We start from the raw sequence: 12,007 nt of genomic DNA, 5'->3' as shown, positions 1-12,007 counted from the left end.
ACTGGATGATAGTTATTAAGTACGTCTGGGTCCAGGGAAGGCTTCTGGAGGAGGGGGCGCACGAGCGCTTCTTTATAGAGTGTTGGAAAAACTCCCCTCCCCAAGGAAGCATTGGTAATCTCCTGGGCCCAGCTCCGTGTCACCTCCCTGCTGGCCGAGACCAACCAGGAGGGACACGGATCCAGTAGACAGTTGGCGGAACTCACAGCTCCAATGGCCTTGTCCACTTCATCAGGTGTCACCAGATCAAACTCTTCCCAGACAGGTGGACAAGTACGTGCCCCAGTCACCTCGACTGACTCATTGTCAGTCGACTCTATTTTACAATTGGAGTCGAGGTCGGCCCGGATCTGAGCGACTTTATCAGCGAAAAACGTGTTAAACTCCTCGGCGCTACTCTGCAAGGGCTCCCCAACTCCCCCCTGGTTAAGAAGGGAGCGGGTCACCCTAAACAGAGCGGCCGGGCGGGATTCCGCTGATGCAATCAAGGCGGCATGGTACGCGCATCTTGCCGCCTTGAGCGCCACTTTTTAAGTCTTAATAAAAGCTCTTACAAGATTAAAGAGTGACCCAACCTAAAGGTAAGGAGAAATTTTCTGGCAATGAAATCAATGGAATAGTTTACACCCTGGGCTTGTGGGGGCTCCATCACTAGACTTTTTTTAAAAAAAGAGACAGGCATTTAACTGGGATGGGTTTAACATCTCCTGCCTTGAGCAGTGGGTTGGGACAGAAGACCTTCAAGGTCCCTTCCAGGCCTGTGATTCTACGTTATATGTTCTAAGCTTGAAATATGCATCTGCAGACGGCAGAAAGATGCCCAGGATTGTAACAACCACAACAACAAAAAGGGCAGGATGCTCAATCCGTGATGTGCAGAACTGGAATTTTAATTGTGTACTTTATTTCCACCCATGAAATGTTGGCTGACACAGCGAAGAGCTAACTGTGCTTGTTTTCTACCACCCATCACTGAAGGTTAGTGTATTATTTTGGGAAGGGCATTGCAGCTCATTGACAAATTACATGCAAGCAGATTTAATCTCTGATTCAAAGGGATCTCAAGGCCATGGAAAACTGGTCTGCAGGCAGCCAAAGATCAAAGCTGACAATGCTAGGCTAAATAACCGTCAAGAGGTAATCTGAGTCAGCTTCATGGGTCCACAGGAAATTCTGTTCCTTGCCTATCCTCTGGCTTTTCTAAGAGTGCAGAAGACATAATCAACACCTATTCTACTCAAGTGTGCATGGCTGGAAGATACAAGAAAGAAAACCAGTGTTTTTCAAGGAAGTAGGATTTTTGAACTGATTACAAAAGCCTTTCTTCATGCATGTCTACTTAGATGATGTTTTGTTGTGGAAGAAACCCGGTGGAACAAGTACCAGGGCTGGTTTGTTGATCTCCCCAAGATCTTTCTAATAATGGCTCAATTCAACAGCAAATTCAAGCCATGGTCAGCCGGGGTTTGACCTATTCTCCAAAGCATATGAGCTCAGGACAAGAGGTAACAGATGGAAACTAATCAGAGAGAGAACCAACCTAGAACTTGTTGTGGTTAGTTCTGGCCCAGCTCCTGCCCCAAGGACTGTGGATGTGGGGGAGACATCCACATGCTGCAGGCCTGTTTTGCCCCCCCCCCCGGTGGAATCTTCTGATGAAGGCTCCTCTGACCAAGAAGACATGAGTGACAGGGAGGAGGAGAGTGTGGCAGACAGCTCAGAAGGAGATCAATTATCTAGCTCCTCCTTGGATTCAGAACAAAAGTTAATGATTCAGCCACGCATGCGGAGAGCGATGCATAGGCAACAACAACTGAGAGATTATTATCAAAGAAAATGAGGCCACCTGTGGTTCGGTGGGGCTGTGGTAATTAGTGAGGCTGCTATAAATAGCAGCCTGTGGGTTTGGCCATTATGGAGGATTATCTGATCGTTGTGTTTCATGCTTGCTTTGCTGACTTTAACCTTTTGTGTGCTGATTTTTCCCCGCTTTGAAACTAAACCAGAGCAAAGTGTGTTTCACTTTGTGAAAGAAGAAGGACTGTGAATTGCCTCACAGCTGCAAGCTAAGTATCACAGAACTGATAAGGGACTTGTACAAATTACCAATTTGTTTGGAGACAAGTGCTCTTTGCTATACAAAAAAGAGTGCTTCGTTTATTTGCATTTTTCGGTATAAAGAACATTGTTTTGAATTTTCAAACGTGTGTGTGTCTGAAATTGTATCTGTGCCTTTTTGGGAGGATTCTACCAGAGAGCCCGGCAGAACAGAACTAAGGAGAAATTCCTTGACAGTGAGAACGATTATCAATCAGCGGAACAGCCTGTATTGTGGGTGCTTCATCACTGAAGCCTCTCAAGCAGAGATGAGACAGACATTTGTCTGGAATAGGGTAATTTTTCCTGCTCAGTCAAGGGATTGGGATGGAAGATCTCTAAGGACTCTTCCAACTCTCTGCTATTCTGTAATTCGTAATATCTTAAGCTGGAACAAACATACTGTACCAGAACAAATATATAGTAGGGTTTAATGAATCTCATGACATGCTTAGATGTAATGTGATTTAGCCATTGAAATGTAGAAACCAGGTTGAAAATAGCCTGGAAATTCATGCCATCAAGAACATAATATGAAGCAAAAGGCGAAAGATTTATACGACCTGAAGAGAAACCAGACTATTTTCAAAATCTCTATACTTTGATTAATTCAATGCTTGCATTTGCCTATCTAGACGACTATTTCGAACCATGGTAATGAGCTAATAAATTAGAAATTAGTTCTCGTTTTCAATACAGCTCCACCGTACACTCGCCCACCCCTTTATCTTCTCTCTCTCTTTTATTTCCTTTGTTTTTTCTATCTTTTTTCTCCCTTCTCCTTCACTCTTTTCCTACTTACTTTTCTACCCCTTTCTCTACAAGTAATTATGTTCATAAATTGTTATACTATACTAGGATCTAACTGTTATTTGTTTCGATTATTCTTTTATGTTTTGTATATTTGTAAATAAAATTTATTAAAATATTAAAAAATATTTTTTTTAAAAAAAGAACATAATAGGAAGGCATGGCAAAGTATGATTTTTTCCAGCGTTATCCCTGTTCTTCCTCAGATCATGATTAGGCCAATTCAAGACATTTGGTCTAGTAAGGATAAAAAAGACACATGTTATATTTTCTAGCAAATCAGGATTTCAGCCCAATGTTTTGATTTAGTTCTCGTGGGAATATTGTCTGCTGATGTAGCACGAGCCCACTGAAGTAAGGGCATTGCATTTTTGCCTTCTGGTTTGGTTTGGTTTTTTTTAAAAGAATTCTACTTGCTATTTTAAGGCCCCTGTCTCAATATTACTAATTGCAAGCAGAAAAAACAAACAAACTGATAACAACATTTGGCTCTCAGATTGTGCATTGTCGAGAAATATTTGGTGCGTCATGACATAGATCTATGCCATGCCCTGTTAAATGAACTAGAAAGTTGGGTTTTGCAAAAACAGCATAAAATAGCCTCTCCTTTCCTTTCCTTTCCTATCCCTACAAAAGAGAGATATTTGCTGGTTTAACATTCAAAGAAGAAATGCGAAAAACCGGACTATTTATTCATTTGGGAGCCTTAAGCGTAGAAGAGTTTAAGCACAACCGCTTCATTACAAAGGAAGGGAAACATGGACCTTCCTTCTGATTTAATGGTTCCATAGAAAGAAAGGAACCGCGGAGACAATTCCCGCTGAAACTCATTTGCAATCTGGTAAATAGGCAAGACAGCCTGAAATAAAGAGGGAATCCCACAAATGGGAGACAACTAGGCGTACATTCAGATTAGCACAAATGCCTGCTCCTCGACAGTTCCTTTTTTGCCTCCATCTCTAAGGGACATAAAAGTTATCCAACAGAAAAGAGAGTCAGATTATTCCATTACAAACAGGCTTTGAAGGTGAACTACTGCCATCTTCATCTGTTTTCACAACTAGCAATAGCAATAGCAAAAGCACTTAGACATATACCGCTTTGTAATGCTTTTACAGGCATTATAAGCGGTTTACAGAGTCAGGCTATGGCCCTCAACAACCTGGCTCCTCATTTTACCCACCTCAAAAGGTGGGAAGGCTTGAATGGAACAGTCAGCCTGCAATATGTGTTGGTTATGACCTATAAAGCCCATCATGGCACCGGACCAGATTATCTCAGGGACTGCCTTCTGCTGCACGAATCCCAGCGACCGCTTAGGTCCCACAGAGTGGGTCTTCTCCGGGTCCCATCAACTAAACAATGTAGTTTGGCGGGACCCAGGGGAAGAGCCTTCTCTGTGGCGGCCCCGGCCCTCTGGAACCAACTCCCCCCAAAGATTAGAATTGCCCCCACCCTCCTTGCCTTTCGTAAGCTACTTAAAACCCACCTCTGTCGTCAGGCATGGGGGAATTGAGATCCTCTTTCCCCCTAGGCCTTTACAATTCTATGCATGGCATGTATGTATGTATGTATGTTTGGTTTTTATATTAATGGGTCTTTAATCATTTTTAGTATTGAATTACTATTGTACACTGTTTTATTGTTGCTGTTAGCCGCCCCGAGTCTCCGGAGAGGGGCGGCATACAAATCCAATAAATAAATTAAATAAATAAATAAATAAATATACAGAGTCTTGAATTGAACAGAGTCAGCCTGCAATATACATTCTAACTAGTGATGGGTTGCTCCCGGTTCTGAGAACTGAGGGTGGCAGCAGTAGGAGGCTCCGCCCATCTGCCAGGGATGCTTCAGCACATGCGCGCAGAAGCGCCGCACACACAAAATGGTAGCAACAGGTTTTCGAACCCACTACTGGTTCTAACCACTGTGCCATCACAGCTCTTCCGACCTGACGTTATTCATATGCAGGACTGGTATAGCTCGTTTCAACATGTACCAGATCAATTTGCATACCGAGCAAATAGATCGGCAGATGATGCTGTTAATATGGCTCCTTCAGCATCTTGAATCACCAGTGACCTACGCTAGGGTCCTCTTTGTAGATTTCAGTTCAGCCTTATTTATTTATTTATTTATTTATTTATTTATTTATTAGTTGGACTTGTATGCCGCCCCTCTCCGGAGACTCGGGGCGCCTTCAACATCATCATACCGGACATTCTCCTAACCAAACTAAATCAGCTAGCAGTACCTGAACACACTTGTAAGTGGATCACAAACTTCCTAACAGATAGGAAGCAGCAGGTGAAGCTAGGAAAAATCACATCAAATACATGTACAATTAGCACCCCCCCCCACCAAGGCTGTGTACTCTCACCACATCTCTTCTTTCTATACACTAATGACTGCATCTCAAACGATCCATCTGTTAAACTACAGATGGGAAGTTGAACAACTAATCTTGTGGTGTGCCTGGAACAATCTAGAACTGAACACACTCAAAACCATAGAAATAGTGGTAGACTTTAGGAGAAACCCTTCCACCCTTCCACCTCTCACAATACTAGACAAGACAGTATCAACTGTTCAAATTTCTAGATTCTATCAAAACCTAAAATGGTCACCTAACATCAAAAACATAATCAAAAAAGCACAACAACGAATGTTCTTTCTGCGCCAGCTCAGGAAGCTCAAACTGCCCAAGGAGCTGCTGATACAGTTCTACAGAGGAATCATTGAGTCTGTCATCTGCACCTCTATAACTGTCTGGTTTGGTGCTGCAACCCAACAGGACCGACACAGACTTCAGAGGAGAATCAGAACTGCAGAAAAAACAATTGCTGCCAACCGGCCTTCCGCTGAGGACCTGTATATTGCACGAGTCAAAAAGAGGGCCATGAAAATATTTACTGACCCCTCGCATCCTGGACGCAGACTGTTTCAACTCCTACCCTCAAAACGTCACTACAGAGCACTGCACACCAAGACAACTAGACACAAGAACAGTTTTTCCCCAAACGCCATCACTCCGCTAAACAAATAATTTCCTCAACACCATCAAACTTTTTACTAAATCTTCACTTCTATTTGTACTAGTTTTTTCTCTTCATTCCTATCATCCTTTTCCTCCCACTTAGGACTGCACGACTGTAACTTGTTGCTTGTATCCTAAGATTTTTATTAATATTGATTATTTCTTCATTGCTTATTTGACCCCTATGACAATCATTAAGTGTTGTACCACATGATTCTTGACGAATGTATCTTTTTCTTTTATGTACACTGAGAGCATATGCACCAAGACAAATTCCTTGTGTGTCCAATCACACTTGGCTAATAAAGAATTATATTCTATTGTATTCTGTCCTGTCCTGTTGAAACACGTAAATTCCTTAAATGACTGAAAAATACAATGTACCATCAAACATATTGGAGAAAAATATATCTCCCTTCACAAAAGGCCAGGTGATAAATCTTCTCTTTCTAGAAACTTAACATCACACTCAACGGGTAATGGCAGAAACTTTAAAGATATGCTAAATGAGCATTTTTTTAAAATGAAAGATGCAATATACACATAGAAGACCCATTCATTACAGAGCACAGGAATCAAGGTTTATTTGTGCACATGTCTGATTAAACATGGGTTAAGGAACTCTGGATTAGAGATAGAATATTAGAAGAGCCATTTCTTCCATTAACAGTAGCAGAATATTGTACTAGGAATGTCCTTTCAATATGACATTTGCTATCATTTGGCACATATTGGAATACAGTGATCCCTCGATTATCGCGAGGGTTCCGTTCCAAGACCCCTCGCGATAATCGATTTTTTGCAATGTAGGGTTGCGGAAGTAAAAACACCATCTGCGCATGCGTGCCCTTTTTTCATGGCCGCGCATGCGCAGATGGTGGAGTTTGCGTGGGCGGCGAGGGAAGGTTCCTTCGGCCGCCCAGCAGCTGATCTGCTCGGCAGCGCAGCGAGGAGCCGAATCGGGGTTTCCCCTTTGCGTGGGCGGCGGGGAAACCCCGATCTTTGTCTGCTCGCTGCTGCTGCGGCCGCCCAGCAGCTGATCTGCTCGGCAGCGCAGCAGCAGCGAGCAGATGAAGATCGGGGTTTCCCCGCTGCCCACGCAAAGGGGAAACCCCGATTCGGCTCCTCGCTGCGCTGCCGAGCAGATCAGCTGCTGGGCGGCCGAAGGAACCTTCCCTGGGTCTTCCTCGCTGATGCCCCCGCTCGCCCGCCCGCCCGCCCGCCGCCCGCCCGCTGCCCGCTAGCAAGAGGGGGAGAGATAGAGAAAGAGAGAGAAGGAAAGAAAGAGATGAGAGAGGGAGGAAGAGAGTGTGAGAGAGGAAGAAGCAAGATAGAGAAAGAGAGAGAGAAAGAAAGATGAGAAAGGAAGGAAGAGAGTGACGTCATCGGGTGGGAAAAATCGCGATATAGCGTTTCGCGAAGAACGAGATCGCGAAAATCGAGGGATCACTGTAATCTAAAAACCACCTGTTGATCCCCTTTTCCATTTGGCTTTTTTTCTCCCCAGGACAGATTCTTATCTAAATTTAATTAATCTAACATTTCATATTGACCCTAGTGGACATTTCCTTGGTCAAGAGATATTTCTAATGACGGTCTAATGAAAGTTAAACTCACCACTTGAAGGAGAGCCAGGTAACCAGCACCAACATTGTCAAAGTTGACTTTCACTACGGTCCAGTACAACTCTCCAGTGTCATTCATGCTTTGACACTCACTCTTGTTGTTGACAATTGTGTGGTTCAAAGGCTCATCGCCTTCTGTCTTGTTAATGCATCTCCCAAATTTGCCGGCAAACAAGTTGACGCCCATGATGCTGAAGATGAGCCAAAAAATGAGGCAGACAAGCAGAACATTCATGATTGAAGGGATGGCCCCTACCAAGGCATTCACTACCACCTTTGACGGAGGAGAAGACAACATTCAGTTAATTACAAAGCATCGGCTGTGTAACCCCACCTAGAACCTGGTTGCTCTAGACTTCTCCTAATTCAAATTATACACCTCGAAAAAAGACAGCTTAAAAGTAAACTTATTTAGCAAACATATGGAAGTTCCTTCTATTTATTGTCTTCTATTTTTTTAAGAAAAGACAAAAAAAAAAGACTTGTTCAATGGACTTTCCACAAGTTCATTCAACTCAGGGAGTTAACTAATTTATCCATCCAAGATTTTGCGTTGGTCTAATAAAAATGTATTGATACTCTACAGGTAGAGCTCAACTTACAACAGTTTGTTTAGTGACCATTCAATGTTACAACGGCACTGAAAAAAGTGACAAACATTTTTCACTTACAACAGTTGCAGCATTTCCATGGTCTTGTGATCAAAATTCGGGCAAATGACTCATATTTGTGATGGTTGCAGTGTCTCGGGGGCAATGCATGATCCCCTCTTGCAACCTTCCGACCAGCAAACTCAATGGAGAAACCAGATTCACTTAACGACTGTGTAACTAACTTAGTAACAGCAGCAATTCATGTAACAGATATGGCAAGAAAAGTCATTAAATGGGGCAAAACTCACTTAATGACTCTCTGGCTTAGAGAAAATTTTTTTGGGTTCTATTACAGTTGTACGTTGAGGACTATCTATACGTAGTTTATGTAGCACTGCTTTTTATATCTGAGCTCTTCTCAAGATATGTTTCCCTTCCATTGGCAGCTGTGTGAAAATAAGTGTCAGACTCACAACTACCCAGGTGCTAAAGAACATTGTGGAAAGACCTTTTTTATTTTTTTTGGTGGCATTGACATGGAGCCATTAAAACAATATTCAGTTTTTGGAACCAAAGTTGGTTTTATAATATAGTGTCTTGCTCCCTAATTTATCTTGGCCATCAAAAACAGATACAAGAGCAATATTTTATCTATCATTATTGTCATAAAATGCTTTTGCCAACTGAGAGCCCACTGTGTAAGACTTACTACGTGTTTAATATTTATAGGAACCTATCTTCTGATTAATAATTAATATAGTATTGTTTATCAAAGCTCTGAGATGCATTGGCATACCTATGGCTCCAGTAGATATGCCTAGAATGAGAAAGGGAGATTTTCTTCCAATTAACAAATATATCCATGGTATAATCTTTTGAAACCCACACCCAATTTGTACAAACATGCACACACACCATAGATAGGAGCAATTCCAGCATGTTTGAGTATGCATTCTCATGGAATAATGTAATGTATGAATTGCATACTCAAGCTACTGTGGACATGATTATTAGGATGTAGATATGAGAATTGCTGCAAATTATATTCATGGTCATCTATGTAAACATCTTCAGAAAGAATGCAGGGCTCTACAGGGTTGAAACTGTTCATTTGTTCAAAACACTTGCATACATCATTTCCATTCATTGCCTATTAGGGACTCTCATCGCAACAGCTTGAAATCAATCCCATAGGTTTCAATGACATTTAAAACTGAAACGCAATTTGGATTTGAGCTCCAGATTTTACTGATTAGACACCTGTAAATCAATGAAATTCTGGAAGACTGAGGGCCATTACCATCAAATCAATTCAGGAACTGAATGATATAAATCAGGGTCTCCAGGCGTGGCCACTTTAAGACTCGTGGACTTCAACTCCCAGAATTCCTGAGCTAGTCATGCTAGCTAGGGAATTTTTGAAGTTGAAATCCACAAGTCTCAAAGTGGCCAAGTTCGGGGACCCTCTATTTCACTCATACAGTGGAAGAAGGAGTCCCTCTCTCCAGTAGAGAAGAGGACAAAATTTCTGCTTGGTGGCTTGATCTGACCCAAATAGTCTTTTCCCCATTTTCTGATATGGTCATGATGCATAACAGCATCTACTTTGAACATATTGGACACGATAACAGAGGACTGTTCTCCCAGCCCCTGATTTATCACTAGAAAAACATTCTAGCAACAGAAATTAAAAGGAATTCCTCCTTGCTTTCATTCTTCAAGTTTTCATACAAATTTCTGCTTTCCTGTATCTTCCCAGCAGGATCAAGGAGCAATATAAATTATTTCATGATAAAACAGACAAAGATAATAATACTGCATAGCTGAGGACAGAATTTTCCGTATGTAAGATCTGGTCGAAAGACCAAGAATGTAGATTGGAGTGAAGCCAATCCACTTTGCAAAGGTTTTAAGACCAAAGAGATATACATCAATCAATCAAAGCAAGATAACACCATTGTGGTAAGAAAAGTCACATTTGCAATATTGTACTGAAGCAATGGAGATGCGTATTTTAGCAGGATAAAAATTATCACCCCAGGCATGAAACATTTGAGTAATATTGACATGCACTCCCAAAGACAATACAATAAATTACAGACACATCACTCAAGTCTTCAATCACCAATCTCGGGTATAAAGAAGGGAGGAGTTATGCACACAGAACATTAAATATTCTATTCAGCAGAAGACAATACAAATAAAAACGTAGGGTGGAACAACGGCAATTGCCTGCTGTTCAGCTGATCAGAGCTGTATTACTTGGAGAAGTTTTTCACAATTGTTACTTTCGCTGGCTTTAGACAACCTTGCCAACTCAATAACGTTTCTTCTCCTTATCAAGCGCAAATATGAGTCTTTGTTGATTTGTGTCTTTGATCTTCGCATCAGCTTTTACTTCACTTTCCTTGGATTTCTGGAATGGAGGCTAAACTGTATTGATCTCAGGAAATAACATGTTGTTTCAAATGTAAATCAAATTATAGGAAATGTTACATCTTATCTAATGAGTCCGTTGTGGACTTTGGGGCAAGCCAATAATATAGTTGATTTATTTTCATTTAGCAAGTGCACTTCGGTGTGTTTCAATGTATAATTAATTACACTTTAACCACATAATACTGATATTATGAAGTTCTTTTGAAAACTTCATCGGTAATATTGTTAGTAAGATTTAAATTCTTTTTTTTTTTACTCCAGGAATCAAGATGGTGTGTGCAGCATTTTTGCCTTCAATTTTATCTCCTCGAACAAACACAGCCTGGGTTGAACTGATGGAGTGAAAGTTTAACCACGAAGTATCTGGGCTTGTAGCTAGGCTACCCCGTCCCAGAACATCAGCTTAAATACTACATCACACCGGTTTAGAAAATGAACATTGAGGATTCATTTATTGTTAATTTTTGTACTTGTATTATACAACGTTTTTCCATTTGTTCAAATCAGCCTTCACCCGCTGAAATGGAATGCGTGGGTGACCTTAAAGAAAGAGGAGATACAGGCAGTCTTCAACTTACAAACACAACTGAGCCCCAAATTTGTGTTGCTAAGCAAAACGTTTGTTAATTGAGTTTTGCCCTGTTTTACGACCTTTCTTGCCACTTTTGTTAAATGAGTCAGTACAGTTGTCAAGTGAGTAACACAGTTGTTGAGTGAATCGGGTTTTCCCCATTGACTTTCCTTGTCAGAAGGTCACAGAATGGGATTAGATAATGCCCAAGAACAGTGTAGTTGTCGCAAATATGAACCAAGTTGCCAAGTGCATGAATATTGACCCCGTGACCGCAGGGATGCTGCAACAATGGCAAGTGTGAAAATGGTCATAAGTCACTTCTTTCAGTGCTGTTGTAACTTTAAACGGTCACTAAATGAACGGTTGTAAGCCAAGGACTACCGTTATGTCTAGGACAGTGATGGCAAACCTATGGCATGGGTACCACAGGTGGCACGTGGAGCCATATCTGTTGGCACATGAGCCATTGCCCTAGCTCAGCTCCAATGTGCATGTCTGTGCCAGCCAGATGATTTTTGGCTCACACAGAGGCTCTGGGAGGGTGTTTTTGGCTTCCAGAGAGCCTCCGGGGAGATGGGGGAGGGCATTTTTACCTTCCCCGGCTTCAGGGAAACCTTTGGAGCCTGGGGAGGGCAAAACACAGGCCTACTGGGCCCACCAGAACTTGGGAAACAGGCCATTTCCAGCCTCTGGGGGGCAGGAGAAGCTGTTTTCATGCTCGCCAGGCACCAAATTATGCATGTGGGCACTGGCACATGTGCGTTAGCATGGGCGCATGGCCTTTTGGCACCCGAGGAAAGAAAGGTTTGCCATCACTGGCCTAGGAAATAAT

General features: G+C 42.0%; 1 protein-coding gene across 2 annotated transcripts in view; it reads right to left on the bottom strand.

Annotated features, from left to right (window-relative positions):
• Positions 1–12,007, bottom strand: part of LOC139154386 (sodium channel protein type 5 subunit alpha-like) — a 408,716-nt gene that overhangs the window by 22,328 nt on the left and 374,381 nt on the right. For both annotated transcript variants that reach the window (XM_070728917.1, XM_070728916.1), the window contains one exon: positions 7,562–7,843. In XM_070728917.1, coding sequence (XP_070585018.1) covers positions 7,562–7,843 — 282 coding nt within the window. The remainder of the gene's footprint in view (positions 1–7,561; positions 7,844–12,007) is intronic.

The sequence above is a fragment of the Erythrolamprus reginae genome, chromosome Z (genome assembly GCF_031021105.1).
Source record: "Erythrolamprus reginae isolate rEryReg1 chromosome Z, rEryReg1.hap1, whole genome shotgun sequence".
Taxonomy (NCBI): Eukaryota; Metazoa; Chordata; class Lepidosauria; order Squamata; family Dipsadidae; genus Erythrolamprus; species Erythrolamprus reginae.
The sequence above is the reverse complement of the archived record's forward strand: the minus strand, read 5'-3'. Positions and strand labels throughout refer to the sequence as shown.